The sequence below is a fragment of the Salmo salar genome, chromosome 25 (genome assembly GCF_965601325.2).
Source record: "Salmo salar chromosome 25, fSalSal1, whole genome shotgun sequence".
NCBI lineage: Eukaryota > Metazoa > Chordata > Actinopteri > Salmoniformes > Salmonidae > Salmo > Salmo salar.
The window spans coordinates 17,181,827-17,199,444 of record NC_138315.1 but is presented as its reverse complement, the minus strand read 5'-3'; the positions used below and the strand labels follow the sequence as shown (position 1 = coordinate 17,199,444).

At 43.3% G+C, this 17,618-nt stretch overlaps 1 protein-coding gene across 2 annotated transcripts; it reads left to right on the top strand.

Moving 5' to 3' along the window:
- Window positions 1-1,530: 1,530 nt before the first annotated feature.
- dnajc3a (DnaJ (Hsp40) homolog, subfamily C, member 3a) lies at window positions 1,531-17,077 on the top strand. Of its 2 annotated transcripts, none has more exons than XM_014172932.3 (12): window positions 1,531-1,604; window positions 5,568-5,675; window positions 5,840-5,964; window positions 6,160-6,234; window positions 8,205-8,357; window positions 8,525-8,706; window positions 8,833-8,952; window positions 11,197-11,302; window positions 11,435-11,558; window positions 15,609-15,741; window positions 15,856-16,004; window positions 16,555-17,077. In XM_014172932.3, exons 2-12 carry the CDS (start codon window positions 5,609-5,611, stop codon window positions 16,698-16,700), a joined length of 1,380 nt encoding a protein of 459 aa, XP_014028407.1. In that variant the 5' UTR covers window positions 1,531-1,604; window positions 5,568-5,608; the 3' UTR covers window positions 16,701-17,077. The 2 variants fall into 2 exon arrangements, with proteins under 2 accessions (XP_014028407.1, NP_001134029.1); NM_001140557.1 differs by having other exon boundaries at window positions 1,580-1,730.
- Window positions 17,078-17,618: the final 541 nt, after the last annotated feature.

The window sequence follows — 17,618 nt, the reverse complement described above, 5'->3', positions numbered from 1 at the left end:
GAGCGGAGGAGCGGGGTGACGTGAGAGAACTTGGGAAGGTTGAACACCAGACGGGCTGCGGCGTTCTGGATGAGTTGTAGGGGTTTAATGGCACAGGCAGGGAGCCCAGCCAACAGCGAGTTGCAGTAATCCAGACGGGAGATGACAAGTGCCTGGATTAGGACCTGCGCCGCTTCCTGTGTGAGGCAGGGTCGTACTCTGCGAATGTTGTAGAGCATGAACCTACAGGATCGGGTCACCGCCTTGATGTTAGTGGAGAACGACAGGGTGTTGTCCAGGATCACGCCAAGGTTCTTAGCACTCTGGGAGGAGGACACAAGGGAGTTGTCAACCGTGATGGCGAGATCATGGAACGGGCAGTCCTTCCCCGGGAGGAAGAGCAGCTCCGTCTTGCCGAGGTTCAGCTTGAGCTGGTGATCCGTCATCCACACTGATATGTCTGACAGACATGCAGAGATGCGATTCGCCGCCTGGTTATCAGAAGGGGGAAAGGAGAAGATTAATTGTGTGTCGTCTGCATAGCAATGATAGGAGAGACCATGTGAGGATATGACAGAGCCAAGTGACTTGGTGTATAGCGAGAATAGGAGAGGGCCTAGAACAGAGCCCTGGGGGACACCAGTGGTGAGAGCGCATGGTGCGGAGACAGATTCTCGCCACGCCACCTGGTAGGAGCGACCTGTCAGGTAGGACGCAATCCAAGCGTGGGCCGCGCCGGAGATGCCCAACTCGGAGAGGGTGGAGAGGAGGATCTGATGGTTCACAGTATCAAAGGCAGCAGATAGGTCTAGAAGTATGAGAGCAGAGGAGAGAGAGTTAGCTTTAGCAGTGCGGAGAGCCTCCGTGACACAGAGAAGAGCAGTCTCAGTTGAATGCCCAGTCTTGAAACCTGACTGATTAGGATCAAGAAGACAGCATCCCTGTGGAACGCTTTTGACAGCTTGTAGAGTCCATGCCCCGACTAATTCAGACTGTTCTGAGAAGGGAGTGCAAGTCATTATTAAGGTGTTCCTAATGTTTTGTACACTCATAAGATATTTGTATTGCTGTGAAGCCTTAAACTCTAAAATACACCGTGAAGGTATTAATCAATGGTCAACTGTTTTTCCAATGTACGCTTTGTATTGCATCCCATGTCCTGAAATGTTTTTTATATGTGAATAAAAGATCACAAACATTGATGATCATACGTTCCAATCATTCATAACCCTACCTAACCTAAATTGTACTTGATGTCCACTGAACCCCCATATCAATAAGCATCACCATCAGTTTAGGCTACAGCAGAGACAAATATTTAATTGTTGGCTGAGCCTTCTATTCAAAACCGTGACTGAACTTGCCTACAGCTAGATAACTGCATTTTCATACCAGCCTCTGGCCCTTCACTGAATGACACGCACCTACTGCTGACTTTTGTGCTGCCGTGGCTCGACTCTGTTGAACGAACATTGGGGGGCGGAGTTTTCCAACAAATGGCCCAATCAGAGCAACCCACGACCGGTGGACCCGCTGTATGTCTGGTTGGTTAACTGAGTAACGTTAGCTGTCATCTAGCTAATATGGGACTGTCAAGTGTTTCGTGAGAGTTTGAATTGTCGTAGGTAGTATTTTCCTTTATTTCTAAGAACTATAGACAGTTTACAGTATGGTTGCAGTAATCCCAGCTGTGCACAAAATTTTAAGTTATGTTCCTTTTCTTCTTGTTTTGATTGACCTGCGATACGAAGGTAAGCCTTCTCAGACAATGGATTTCAACCTCTGTTTTATTACAGTTATTCTACCAGGTCCAGTAACCTGCCCTACAGACAGCTACAAAAAGTATACTAGCTAGTAACTAGCTACAGTAGATAACTAGCTAGGTTGGCGGTTTGAGTTTCACGGGAGATAACCGTTAGCTAGTTTGTAAGGCTAACGTTAACTAACAACTGCATGTGCTTCATGCATTCCATCATTTGCGAACATACGATACGTTTGTTTGCTAGCTAGGTACCTGGCTTGCTAACGTTACACCACGGAGTTATATTTACATGGCAACAATGTTGCCACTTTCACAGCTGCCTTAAGGTGCTTTTAGCAACCTGGGTGTATTTACACAAACAGTCAAATCAAATTTTATGTCACATACACATGGTTAGCAGATGTTAATTCGAGTGTAGCGAAATGCTTGTGCTTCTAGTTCCGTCCATGCAGTAATGTCTAACAAGTAATCTAACTTAACAATTTCACAACAACTACCTTATACACACAAGTGTAAAGGAATTAATATGTACATACAAATATGAATGATGGCCGAACGGCATAGGCAAGATGCAGTAGATGGTATAGAGTACAGTATAAAGCTATGAGATGTGTAGTCAGTGGGAAGCCAGAAGTTGAAATACACTTATATTTAAACTTACTGTACTGGTGGGCAGGACTGTTGGTCATTATGACGGGGGGATTTGATACAAATGATCGTATTATCAAACATACTTTCCAAACGTGGGTCTGTTGTATACCCATGTCCTCTCTGCTTACCTCATGCCAAAATCAAAGTACTGCACATGCGCCATATGTGGACAGAAATACTTGACTTGTGGGGGACTTTTAGACTCAAATTCCCTCCGCATAAAAACCAAACGGAAATGGTTCAGACCCACGTTTGGAACGTGTTTTAATAATACGATCCTTAAGATATTGTCTCAAATAACCCCCTCATAATAACCAACCGTCCGGCCCACCGTCCAGTGAATTGAGATGGGATTGTTTTTAACTAGGGGAGAATGACTGCCCCCTCTCATTGAAGCCATGGTAGTTCTAGGCCGACTGCTGTACTGCAGGCATTGTCAGCAGAAAACAGGATTCCCATTATAGTGAAAGGAAAATTGCATTCTTAGTGGTCAGTCTTCCTGTAAATAAAACAAAAATGTTTCGGAGACAATCATGGTACCAATAATTGCTTCTAATACACAAGGTGTATGTCCTTGAACTGATTGTTTGAAAATAGCATACAGAAGTGTTAAGGATAATTTAGTTGCTAATGGCAGCCTGCAGTACCCCGATGGGCCTTCAACTTGAGTTACTTAATGAGAGGGGCAGCACTGAGCTAGCCTGCAACACCACTTCCTGGAGTAGCTCAAGTTGTGGATGTAAATTCTTCCATGAGATGCCTTCTCACAAATAAAACAATGAGACAGATATTTCACCGGCTGTATAAATGTGAAGCATCCGCTTACCGTTTCCACTCATATGGTAGTGAGAGGAAGCCCAGTGGCCGGCAGTGGGAGAAGATGGAAAGAGATGGATTTTGTCTGCCATTCTGCAAATTTTCTCATCATTGAAACATTTGATCTCAATACAGTTTTCTGTTCTCAAAACTAAAATCTGTTGTGAACTAAGCTTTGTAGACTTTACCATTTGCCAAAGTTTAAACAATGGTGGTGTTCAGGAGTGCAAAGGTGAATTGCTTTATTGCACACCTGCACTTGGCAGGGTGGGTGTTCCCTAATGGAAATATGCATATGCATGCTAGAACGCACCAATAGGATCTTGCTAGCTCATGCTTGGCTCTGCCCACCTCCTTGCTTGTTCTGCCCCCTGACTCATTTGTTTCCAATTGAAACGACACGCGGTGGTTTCTTTGTTATACAGTGAGGAGAAAAAAGTATTTGATCCCCTGCTGATTTTGTACATTTGCCCACTGACAAAGAAATGATCAGTCTATAATTTTAATGGTAGGTTTATTTGAACAGTGAGAGACAGAATAACAACCAAAAAATCCAGAAAAACACATGTCTAAAATGTTATAAATTGTTTTGCATTTTAATGAGGGAAATAAGTATTTGACCCCTCTGCAAAACATGACTTAGTACTTGGTGGCAAAACCCTTGTTGGCAATCAGAGGTCAGACGTTTCTTGTAGTTGGCCACAAGGTTTGCACACATCTCAGGAGGGATTTTGTCCCACTCCTCTTTGCAGATCTTCTCCAAGTCATTAAGGTTTCGAGGCTGACGTTTGTCAACTCGAACCTTAAGCTCCCTCCACAGATTTTCTATGGGATTACGGTCTGGAGACTGGCTAGGCCACTCCAGGACCTTAATGTGCTTCTTCTTGAGCCACTCCTATGTTGCCTTGGCCGTGTGTTTTGGGTAATTGTCATGCTGGAATACCCATCCATGACCCATTTTCAATGCCCTGGCTGATGGAAGGAGGTTCTCATCCAAGATTTGACGGTACATGGCCCCGTCCATCGTCCCTTTGATGCGGTGAAGTTGACCTGTCCCCTTAGCAGAAAAACACCCCCAAAGCATAATGTTTCCACCTCCATGTTTGACGGTGGGGATGGTGTTCTTGGGGTCATAGGCAGCATTCCTCCTCCTCCAAACACGGCGAGTTGAGTTGATGCCGAAGAGCTCCATTTTGGTCTCATCTGACCACAACACTTTCACCCAGTTGTCCTCTGAATCATTCAGATGTTCATTGGCAAACTTCAGACGGGCATGTATATGTGCTTTCTTGAGCAGGGGGACCTTGCAGGCGCTGCAGGATTTCAGTCCTTCACGGTGTAGTGTGTTACCAATTGTTTTCTTGGTGACTATGGTCCCAGCTGCCTTGATCATTGACAAGATCCTCCCGTGTAGTTCGGGCTGATTCCTCACCGTTCTCATGATCATTGCAACTCCACGAGGTGAGATCTTGCATGGAGCCCCAGGCCGAGGGAGATTGACAGTTCTTTTGTTTCTTCCATTTGCGAATAATCACACCAAATGTTGTCACCTTCTCACCAAGCTGCTTGCCGATGGTCTTGTAGCCCATTCCAGCCTTGTGTAGGTCTACAATCTTGTCCCTGACATCCTTGGAGAGCTCTTTGCTCTTGGCCATGGTGGAGAGTTTGGAATCTGATTGCTTCTGTGGACAGGTGTCTTTTTTATACAGGTAACAAGCTGAGATTAGGAGCACTCCCTTTAAGAGTGTGCTCCTAATCTCAGCTCGTTACCTGTATAAAAGACACCTGGGAGCAAGAAATCTTTCTGATTGAGAGCGGGGTCAAATACTTATTTCCCTCATTAAAATGCAAATCAATTTATAACATTTGTATGTGATTTTCTGGATTCTTTTGTTATTCTGTCTCTCACTGTTCAAATAAACCTACCATTAAAATTATAGACTGATCATTTCTTTGTCAGTGGGCAAACGTACAAAATCAGCAGGGGATCAAATACTTTTTTCCCTCACTGTAACTAAACCACCTTTGGCCATCTTAACCGACTTCATTTAGCTTCAATGCGCTATTGAGTCTTCACATAGGAATGCATGGTGTCACGTGATTGATGGCAGTCATTGTATTTAACATCTGGCTTCCAATGGACTGTTTTTGTGCAACCTAATACAATTGAAAACAACACGAGTGTATGTAAATACACCCGAGTTGCTAAAAGCACATACTTTAATCATTAGTGGAGTAGCTAGCTAGCTACTTTGTATCAAATCACAAGGCAATAGAAGACTAGCTACAAGGTGGAAATACTGTAATATGCACAAATTGTGGTTACTTACATTTTGGATGACATTCTCCTTGGTTTCAGGGGTATGTGGCAAGGATGAAAGTTTGGGGAACCATTTGGAGATGGGGAAGAAACTCCTTGCTGCTGGACAGCTGGCTGATGCACTCTCTCACTTCCATGCTGCTATTGGTCAGTACTGAAGGGTTTATATTGCTGACAGTAAAATCAAATGGAATTTTCATGTGTACTTTTTAGTAAAGTAGAAAGGGTTTTATGATTCATCATTTTGTTTAATATATAGTACAAATAATATATTTCTTGTTTTGCCATTGCCTGTGTTTGATCATGCTCAGATGGGGATCCAAAGAACTACATGGCCTACTACAGGAGAGCTACAGTCTACCTGGCCATGGGAAAATCTAAATCTGCTCTGCCGGATCTGAGCAAAGTCATTGAACTCAAACCAGACTTCACATCGGTGAGTCCACTGTCTACTTTAAGTAGCAGAAACATAAGAGGATGAGTGTTTCTTACAGTTTCAAGGTCAGTGTATGCTTGAAATGTTGATTAACAGTAGTTTAATGTCTTTTTAGACTAGAGGAAGACTAACTAAAGTTAATTTCATTAAGAACCACTGCAAACACGCTCTTATCGCCTCTCACTCTTCCAACAGGCAAGACTTCAGAGAGGCAATCTACTCCTGAAGCAGGGGAGACTAGATGAAGCAGAGAGCGACTTTAAGAAAGTTGTAAGTAATGCCAACATACAGTAACAATCTCACTGGAAGTGACTTGCAGTGGTGGAAAAAGTACCCAATTGTCATACTCGAGTAAAAAAGTATTTGGTTTTAAATATACTTAAGTATCAAAAATAAATGGAATTTCTAAAATGTACTTAAGTATAAACCATTTCAAATTCCTTATATTAAGCAAACCAGACGGCATAATATTATTTTTGTTATTTATTGGTGGATAGCCAGGGGCACACTCCAACATTCATTTCCAAATGAAGCATTTGTGTTTAGTGAGTCCTCCAGATCAGAGGCAGTAGGGATGACCAGGGATGTTCCCTTGATAAGTGTGTGAATTGGACCAGTTTCCTGTCAAAATGTAATGAACTTTTGGGTGTCAGGGGAAAATGTATGGTGTAAAAAGTGCATTATTTTCTTTAGGAATGTGGTGAAGTAAAAGTAGTCGAATATAAACAGTAAAGTACAGATACCCCCAAACTACTTAAGTTGTACTTTAAGGAATTTTTACTTAAGTACTTTACACCACTGGTGACTTGTTCAATGGCAGAATGTAAGGAGTAGCAGCCAGGAGATGTCAGTATTGACCAGTGGAAACAGCTCCATCTACAGAACATCCCACGGGAATTATTTTTCTTCTTCAGATCAACCTAATGCACTTGCACTAATGTAGATACTGGTGTTGTTGTTTGCCATATTCATTGGCAAAAAGCCTAAGGCTAAGATTTAACAATGCCTACCTGAACAGAAATAAGGATAATGAAATGCAGTTATGAAATTAGATGTCCTGGTATTTTTATAATTTATATTAGACATATTCAATAAGCCAAATTAACATTGGAAATGTGAAATTGTGTTTAGTAGGACAGACAATGTACAAACCAAGCTTAATTGGATGTCTAGTCATCTCTCCTCTTGCCCATTGGGGATAGTTTTCAGGTGCTCATTTTTAAGGATGAAGAGTGAAAATCACTGATAGATTTTCCATTAGTATTACCATTTATGCCCGGAGCCTCATAACATTGCCAGAAGACAGAAATGCCCTTGCAGTTGTATGTTTTTAATGATTTGACTCCATTAAGTGGTTAGGTATTCTAAGGTAGGTATACGCAGTGGAAATCTTGAAGTAGTCTAATTCCTCTAGCAGTAGAGTTTGAATGTCAGTCACTTGTCACCTTAGGTATTGTCCTGGGTCTGCAGCCCCTTGAGCCCTTGTCATTTACACATCCTTCTTCAGATACAGGGAGGGGAAGCAATAAGGAACCCTATGCAAAATAATGTGCTTTATTACAATGTAGAATAGCAGGATTGAGAGAGTCTGTGTTTTTTGGTTGGCTTAAAATGAAGTATTCAAGGACACTTCCCAGGTGGCTTCCCGGACAAAATGTAATGCTGCTTTTTAAAACGCTAGTAGATTTTAAGAGACCGCTCAAGGTGTGGAAAGTTCCATAATTGAAGTCAACTATCATGCTCCTGGTGTTGCGTGGCACTGAGTCATAGTTGGAGGGCAATATGCATTTTGACCTGTACAGTTTTATGTGTGCCATATTTTTGCCAGTATGTTGTCGACAACTCGGGCTAGAGGTGCACGCGCTCCTGCTGCTTCAGCAGTTTATTACACAGGCAAGGTGTAACGCATCACATTTATTCATCACTCCCCTGCTAGAGCTGAGCTAGCAGGAAATCCTAATAGGATAGCCAAGTCTATTTGTAAAGTGTGTCCCATTAACTAAGATTGCTATCATGGCGATGATGACCACTATGCTGGTGAATAATGGGTTCAGGGATCAGGACTGTAAGTACAGGGAGGAGTGATGGGTAAAGCTTTTAAGAATGAACGTTATTTGAAGTGTATTTTCAATAGAGGGTTCATTCTTTTCAAGGAATGTTACTTTTTTCTAGTAAATAGGCTGTAGTATCTGGTGTGCTTCCCTTTTCTGTTGGTTAAAAGGAATTGCTCTATCTTCCAGCTCAATTCGAACCCTAGTGACATAGATGAGAACGAGGCCCAAAGTCGGCTCATGAAATCTGATGAAATCCAGAGGTGGGTGACTCAGTCACGGGCTAACTTTGACCGCAAGGATTACATCACCGCTGTGGCCCACCTGGACCTAATTATTGAAGTGAGTGGCACACCTGACTCAACTCCTAATGTCAGAGATAAAGCACGTCTTGCTAATGCACTATGATCTGTGGCTGTTCTTCCTGAGACTAGATGTCACTGTCATCACTAACGGAACATTATACCAAATGTGTTGACACGTATTGAGCTGTCCTGTTTCCCTGCCAGACGTGTGTGTGGGACGTCAGCTCCAGAGAGCTGCGGGCAGAGTGCTTCATCCAGATGGGAGAGATGGGCAAGGCCATCAGTGACCTGACGGCTGCCTCCAAACTGAAGAGTGACAACACCCAGGCCTTCTACAAACTCAGCACCATCTACTACCACCTGGGAGACCACGAAATGTCCCTCAAGTAAGACTGTCCGTGAATGTGAGATTAACACACACGGTACTTTTGGACAAAGCTGCATCCCTAGATGTAATTCATTGAGAGGATACCTGACTGGTTCTTCTGGTTCTGTTTCCTCTCTGTCTCCAGTGAGGTTCGAGAATGTCTCAAGCTGGATCCAGACCATGAACAGTGTTACAGCCACTACAAACAAGTGAAGAAGCTCAACAAACAGATCCAGTCTGCAGAGGAGTTGATCCAGCAGCAGAGGTGCGTCCCTGTCTGTGCGTCCCTGTCTGTGCGTCCCTGTCTGTGCGTCCCTGTCTGTGCGCGCCCCCCCGTGTGTCTGCGGGCCCCCCCGTGTGCGCCTGTCCCTTTGTGTGTGCGTTTCCCTATGCGCCCGCCCGCGTTTCCCTGTGCGCCCGCCCGCGCGCGTTTCCCTGTGCGCCCGCCCGCGCACGTTTATCTGTGCGCCCGTCTGTCCCTGTCCCTGTGCGCGTCCGTCTGTCTGTGTGTGTGTGCGCGCGCGCGCATCTGTCCCTGTGTGCCCGTTTGTCCCTGTGTCCCTCTGTCCCTGTGTGTGTCTGTTCGTGTCCCTGTCTGTGTGTCCCTTGCCGCGCTCGTGTGTGTCTGTCCCTGTCTCTGTCACTGTGCGTACATGCGCCCCTGTGCGTGTCTGTATGTGTGTCTTTCCCTGTGTTTTGTCTGTCCCTGTCTGTGTGTGTGGGGGTCTGTCTGTCCCTGTGTGTGTATTTATAATATACCCTTGGATCAGCAGAGAACACATCCATTGTAGATACTGTGTGTATCCTATAAATTATTTATTTCTCCTCATACATATCCTCTCCCCCAATAAGCTATTAAAAGCAGACTGTCTCTCTAAATGGATCTGACATCACATTTAGCATCATCAGCTACTAGAAATGCAGATGGAGTCATACAGTACCAGTCAAAAATTTGAACACATTCATTCAAGGGTTTTTATAGATGTTTACTATTTTCTACATTGTAGATATCAAAACTATGAAATAACACATGGAATCATGTAGTAACCAAAAAAGTGTTAAGCAAATCAAAATGTTTTATATTTTCTATTCTTCTAAGTAGCCACCCTTTGCCTTGATGACAGTTTTCCACACTCTTGGTATTCTCTCAACCAGCTTTATGAGGATTGCTTTTCCAACAGTCTTGAAGGAGCTCCTACATATGCTGAGCACTTGTTGGCTGCTTTTCCTTCACTCTGCAGTCCAACTCATCCCAAACAATCTCAATTGGGTTATTGTTGAGGCCAGATCATCTGATGCAGCACTCTTCACACTCCTTCTTGGTCAAATAGCCCTTACACAGTCTGGCGGTGTGTTTTTGTTCATTGTCCTGTTGAAAAACAAATGATCGTCCCGCTAAGCGCAAACCAGATGGGATGGTGTATCACTGCAGAATACTGCGGTAGCCATGATGGTTAAGTGTGCCTTGAATTCTAAATGAATCACTGACAGTCACCAGCAAAGCAACATCACATCACGTCCATGCTTCATGGTGGGAACCACACATGCAGAGATCATCTGTTCACCTTATCTGTGTTTCACAAAGACATGGCGGTTGGAACCAAAAATCTCAAATTTGGACTCCAGACCAAAGGACAGATTTCCACCGGTCTAATGTCCATTGCTCGTGTTTCTTGGCCAAAACAAGTCTCTTGTTCTAATTGGTTTCTTTGCAGCAATTTGACCATGAAGGCCTGATTTACAGTCGATGTGTCTGTTACTTGAACTCTGAAGCATTTATTTTAGCTGCAGTCTGATATGCTGTTAATTCTAATTAACTTATCCTCTGCAGCAAAGGTAACTCTGGGTCTTCCTTTCCTGTGGCTAGTTGAGAGCCAGTTTCATCATAACACTTGGTTTTTGCGACTGCACTTGAAGAAACTTTCAAAGTTCTTAATGTTCTAGACTGACTGACCTTCATGTTTTATAAGTAATGATGGACTGTCGTTTCTCTTTGCTTATTTGAGCTGTTCTTGCCATAATATGGACTTGGTCTTTTATCAAACAGGGCTATCTTCTGTATACCCCCCTACCTTGTCACAACACAACTGATTGGCTCAAAAACATTAAGAAGGAAAGAAATTCCACAAATGAACTTAACAAGGCACACCTGTTAATTGAAATGCATTCCAGGTGACTACCTCATGAAGCCAGTTGAGAGAATGCCAAGTGTGCAAAGCTGTCATGAAGGCAAAGGGTGTCTATATAAAATGTTTTGTTTAACACTTTTTTGGTTACTACATGATTCCATATGTGTTATTTCATAGTATTGATGTCTTCACTATTATTCTACAATGTAGAAAATAGTAAAAATAAAGAATAACCCTTGAATGAGTAGGTGTGTCCAGACCTTTGACTGGGACTGTATGTCTGGGGGTGTGGTGATATTCTCGGAGTAGGTTGTATAAAAGTACAATTCTAGTGGCAAGACGTCACTAAGACTCCTATTTTACCCCAAACCCACGTGTAGGTATGGAGATGCAGTGAGTAAATACGAGTCCGTGATTAAGACTGAGCCAAATGTTCCCCAGTACTCGCACCATGCAAAGGAGCGCATCTGCCACTGTCTGGCACAGGTATGACTATCTGTCTAATGTAGATTTGACGGGACAATAAACCTTTTTTTGAATTACAAATGAAATGTAGATGTGTATTTTGACTGGGTTTGGTTTTGTAGTTTGAGCATGTCCCTTTGTGTCCTTGTTCAGGAGCAGCAGGATGTAAGCAGAGCCATCACAGTGTGCAGTGAGGTCCTTCAGTCTGACCCTCAGAATGTGAATGTGTTGAAAGACAGAGCAGAGGCCTACCTACTGGATGAACAGTACGAGGAAGGTAATATCTAATTCATTTGTAATAATTGAATGGCGTTACAGTGCATTCGGAAACTATTGAAACCCCTTGACTTTTTCCACATTTTGTTGCGTTACAGCCTTATTCTAAAATGGATGAATTCGTTTTCTTCCCTCTATCTACATACAATACCCATAATGACAAAGCAAAAACAGTTTTTTAGAAATGTGTGTATTCATGCAGTTGGAGTTTACATACACTTAGGTTGGAGTCATTTAAAACTTGTTTTTCAACCACTTCACAAATTTCTTAAAGTATAGTTTTGGCAAGTCGGTTAGAACATCTACTTTGCATGACAAGTAATTATTCCAACAATCGTTTGCAGACAGATTATTTCACTGTATCACAATTCCAGTGGGTCAGAAGTTTACATGCACTATGTTGACTGTGCCTTTTAAACAGCTTGGAAAATTCCTGAAAATGATGTCATGGCTTTAGAAGCTTCTGATAGGCTAATTGACGTAATTTGAGTCAATTGGAGGTGTACTTGTGGATGCATTTCAAGGCCTACCTTCAAACTCAGTGCCTCTTTGCTTGACATCATGGGAAAATCAAAAGAAATCAGCCAAGACCTCAGGGGAAATAAAATTGTAGACCTCCGCAAGTCTGGTTCATCCTTGGGAGCAATTTCCAAACACCTGAAGGTACCATGTTCATCTGTACAAACAATAGTCTAAACACCATGGGACCACGCAGCTGTCATACCGCTCAGGAAGGAGACGCGTTCTGTCTCCTAGAGATGAACGTACTTTGGTGCGAAAAGTGCAAATCAATCCCAGAACAACAGCAAAGGACCTTGTGAAGATGCTGGAGGAAAGGTACAAAAGTATCTATATCCACAGTAAAACGAGTCCCATATCGACATAACCTGAAAGGCCGCTCAGCAAGGAAGAAGCCACTGCTCCAAAACCGCCATAAAAAAAGCCAGACTACGGTTTGCAACTGCGTATGGGGACAAAGATTGTACTTTATGGAGAAATTTCCTCTGGTCTGATGAAACGACAAAAATAGAACTGTTTGGTCATAATGACCATCGTTATGTTTGGAGGAAAAGGGGGAGGCTTGCAAGCTGACAAACACCATCCCACCCATGAAGCACGGGGGTGGCAGTATTATATTGCGGGGTTGCTTTGCTGCAGAAGGGACTGGTGCACTTCACAAAATAGATGGCATCATGAGGGAGGAAAATTGTGGATATATTGAAGCTGATGTCTCAAGACATCAGTCGGGAAGTTAAAGCTTGGTCGCAAATGGGTCTTCCAAATGGACAATGACCCCAAGCATACTTCCAAAGTTGTGGCAAAATGGCTTAAGGACAAAGTCAAGGTATTGGAGTGGCCATCACAAAGCCCTGACCTCAATCCCATAGAAAATGTGTGGGCAGAACTGAAAAAGGGTGTGCAGAGCAAGGAGGCCTACAAACCTGACTCTGTTACACCAGCACTGTCAGGAGGAATTGGCCAAAATTCACCCAACCATTTGTGGGAAGCTTGTGGAAGGCTACGTGAAACGTTTGACCAAAGTTAAACAATTTAAAGGCAATGCTACCAAATACTAATTGAGTGTATAAACTTCTGAACCAATGGGAATGTGATGAAAGAAAAGCTGAAATAAATCATTCTTTCTACTATTATTCTGACATTTCACATTCTTAAAATAAATTGGTGATCCTAACTGACCTAAGACAGGGAATTTTTACTAGGATTAAATGTCAGGAATTGTTAAACACCTTAGCCAAATACATTTAAACTCAGTTTATGTAAACTTCTGACTTCAACCTGACCTTTACGTAAGTATTCAGACCTTTTACTCAGTACTTAGTTGAAGCACCTTTGGCAGCGATTACAGCCTAGAGTCTTCTTGGGTATGACGCTACAAGCTTGGCACACCTGTATTTGGGGAGTTTCTCCCATTCTTCTCTGAAGATCCTCTCAAGCTCTGTCAGGTTGGATGGGGAGCGTCGCTGCACAGCTATTTTCAGTCTCTTCAAAGATGTTAGATAGGGTTTATGTCTGGGCTCTGGCTTGGCCACTCAAGGACATCCAGAAATTCTTCCACTTAAGAATGATGGATGCCACTATGCTGCATAATTGTTGTTGGTACCCTTCCCCAGATCTGTGCCTTGACACAATCCTGTCTTGCGAGCTCTACGGACAATTCCATCGACCTCATGGCTTGGTTTTTGCTCTGACATGCACTGTCAATTATGGGACCTTATATAGACAGGTGTGTGTGTGTGTGCCTTTCCAAATAATGTCCAATCTTTTGAATATACCACAGGTGGACTCCAAGTTGTAGAAACATCTCATAGATGATCAATTGAAACCGAATGCACCTGAGCTCAATTTCCAGTCTCATAGCAAAAGGTCTGAATACTTGTAAGGTATCTGTTTTTTATTTTTAATACATTTGCCAACATTCCTAACCTGTTTTCGCTTCATCATTATTGGGTATTGTGTGTCGAAAAGGATTTAAAAAATATATACATTTTAGAGTAAGGCTGTAACTTAACAATGTGGGGAAGGGGTCTGAATACTTTCCGAATGCACAGTGTGTATATAGTGCTTTTTCAAGTGCTTAAAGCACTTTTACATAGTATGGGAGGAACGCACCTCTAAGTGCATCTGACCTTTTCCTGACATGGATGAGTCTCTGTCCATACGACATGCCGATCAGTGGAATCTTGTCAGGTTTGCTGTTCAACATTGTCTTGGCAGTTGTTTTTTTGGAGTGGTGTTGAGGCTTGTAGACTGAATTATTCTTAAGGATGAAAGTAGAGGGCACTGTTTTACTATTGGAGTAACATTCATCTGTAGTCTATGAAAAACAATTATTTGTTAGACACATTGCTACTACAATAAAAAAAAGATGGGAGGAAAAGATGGTACATAACTTTAAGTTTTCTGTTCAACAGTGATTTAGTCAGCTCAAAGTGATGCAATATTATTATAAATGCAGAGGGAGCAATTTCCCCTCTGATCTGGACCCTAGTAAGCAAAACCTGGAGTGATATACAGCTCTGCTGCCTCCCAGGCTGCACAGCCACTCGTTAATCAAGCCGCTAGCAATTCAGTGGTGGCAGAGCCAACACACTCAAACACAGGCTCAGTGGTGCCATCTGTACCGGTCCAAATGGAAGGGACCTTAACACTTTGCCAAGTCTTACCTGTGGTCTCTGGCTCTGGAGTAGTGTTGCTACAGTGTAGGTGTGTACTTCCAAATCCTACTGCTACGTTAGACCAACAATTCTAACTACAAATCGTTGAAAGGCTAGTCATGGATGTAGACTTGAAATAGTACATTTAGACAAGGGTGCTAACATTTTTAAAAGGAGGAAAGTGTGAATGGTATTGTTCCAAAACAATCAGGTGATTTAGAAAGCTCCCTCTTAGCCTCGGAGGAGGCATGTTTTTGTGGTGAGTCTTTGCGGTGTATAAATAGCGTGGATGTGTGGCTGCCTGCGATGTGGCTCAGGCAGCTTCCATGTAGCCACAGGCGATCTGGGCAGTCAGAACTGCGCGCTCTACCCGCACCAGGGCTCCATCTCCTAAACACCAGCCTAGCAACCGCAGGGGATGTTGACTGGGCAGCAGAGGAGGCGTAAATTGTCATTAAGGCACTTTATCTGCTTAGGCGTGAACTCCGAGAGCGGCGGGTGGGTGGTAGCATCACAGACTCAGTCATGTGGGCTTTTAAACTGTCAGGCTCCACAGGGCGCAGTAAACCGCAGCATCTCTTAAATCCTCCCTCCTCTCACCCAGCCGCCCGCCCGTCCGCCTCACAGAGTACGGCTGCCTTCAACCACCACACGCCACCTTCTAGTCCACACAGGCTGCTAGAATCGATGCACAGAACACTGAACTTAAGATGATTGGGTTTACTCCATGGCTAGACAGCGTATTATGTAGACCTGGTTAATCACCAGAACTAGACTTCGGTACTGCAAAAATAATGGAGGTATTGTACAGACCCCCCCCAATTTAATACACACGTATTACAGGTTATTTATGGGGGTTTACTCTCTCTCTGCAGCTATCAAGGACTATGAGACTGCCCGTGAGCACAGTGAGAATGACCGGCAGATCAAGGAAGGGCTTGAAAAAGCACAGCGCCTCCTCAAACAGTCCCAGAAGAGAGACTACTACAAGATCCTGGGAGTTAAGAGGTGCATTACAAACCGCTATGCTGGTCGGGACTGGGGTGCTCTGCTAGTCATAGCTCATGTAGAACACTGTATAGTAGAACGGAATTGTATTACCTCTGTTTGACCCTGTCGCAGGACTGCCCAGAAGAAGGAGATCGTAAAGGCCTACAGGAAACAGGCGCAGCAGTGGCACCCAGACAACTTCCAGGATCCTGTAGAGAAGAAGAAGGCAGAGAAGAAGTTCATTGACATTGCTCAGGCCAAGGAAGTGCTCACTGATCCAGGTAAATGTCCTATGGGCAGAGCTTACTCCCCCCTCAGCAGCTGTTCACTAACCAGATGTCAATGAAGGCTGAAGCAGACAGATGTATAGGGTCAGATAACCCAGAGTTCATTCACCACTCTGTACAGATCCAAGTTCTCTAGTGCATTTTCAACGCAGCAGAAATGTTTATCCTTCATCTACCAGTCAATACTTTCATGACATTCTATATAAAATGTCACTTAGTATACTTCTAGGATTTATTTTTGCATACTGTATGTGTCACCCTCTTTGTGCTAGATGGTCAAACCTTCAATTTGTGCTTTAGTTGTATTGATTTAGCAGTACACTGGTTGGGAGGACTCAGTGCTGTCTACCTACCTGTTCAATTAATATCAAATGGTGTCTCCTGTCATATGGATGAAAAACCAGCCACCTGTCAAATATGCATTGGGTTCTCAACTGCTCTCAATCTTGTTGTTTCAAAGTGGTCTTTCAGTTTCAAAACGCTGAATGCCTCCACTCAGCCTGTTGTTGCTCTGTTAACATGCTGTGTCTGTGTGCCTGTACAGAGATGAGGCAGAAGTTTGACAATGGCGAGGACCCCATGGACCCAGAGAGCCAGCAGGGTGGACACCATCACAACTTTCACAGCGGTTTCCAGGGCTTTAACCCCTTCAGCTCCGGACAGTTCAACTTCAAATTCAACTACCAGTGAGCCTTAAGAGAGGAGCTTCTGGGTATTCATCCAGTATGGTTGTAGCTTAACCTCTCTCTCGTTCAGGGAGAGCACAATTACCTTCATGATGACGTGTCTGAGACAACTTGATCAGATTAAAGATGTCTTTGCTGTTGAATGATACGTTTTTGGAGCTACATTCTCTGAATCAACTCTATGAATCATTTTTTAATCTTTGCAGCAACTCCCATCTTCAGGGATCTCACCATTTGAGTTCTGGGTTAATTCCAAAGCGACTACACATTTGTGGTGTACACTGAAAATTGGTATCCATTCCTGATGTGTACATAGATACTATTTTTATATGAATGGAGTCATTGCGAATTGTAAATAAAGATCTATTTATGCTTATATTATCATGGCATTCCTTGTAGAATTCAGTAATGTCCCATTTATACATTCACGGTGCCTTCAGAAAGTATTCAGACCCCTTGATATTTCCACATTTTGTTTCGTTATAGCCTTTATAAAAGGGATTAAATGCATGTTTTCCCTCAATCTACACACAATACCCAATAATGACAAAGCAAAACAGGATTTTAGAAATGTTTGCTAATTTATTAAAAATATAACACTTAAGTATTCAGCACCTTTTGGCAGCGACTACAGCCTCAAGTCTTTTTGCGTATGATGCTACAAGCTTGGCACACCTGTATTTGGGGAGTTTCTCCTTCCATCTGGCCACTCTACCATAAAGGTCTGATTGGTGGAGTGCTGCAGAGATGGTTGTCCTTCTGGAAGGTTCTCCCAGCTCCACATAGGAACTTTAGAGCTCTGTCAGACTGACCATTGGGTGCTTGGTCACCTCAATGACCAAGGCCCTTCTCCCCTGATGTGCTCAGTTTGGCCAGGTGGCCAGCTCTAGTAAGTCTTGGTTGTCCCAAGCGTATTCTTTTT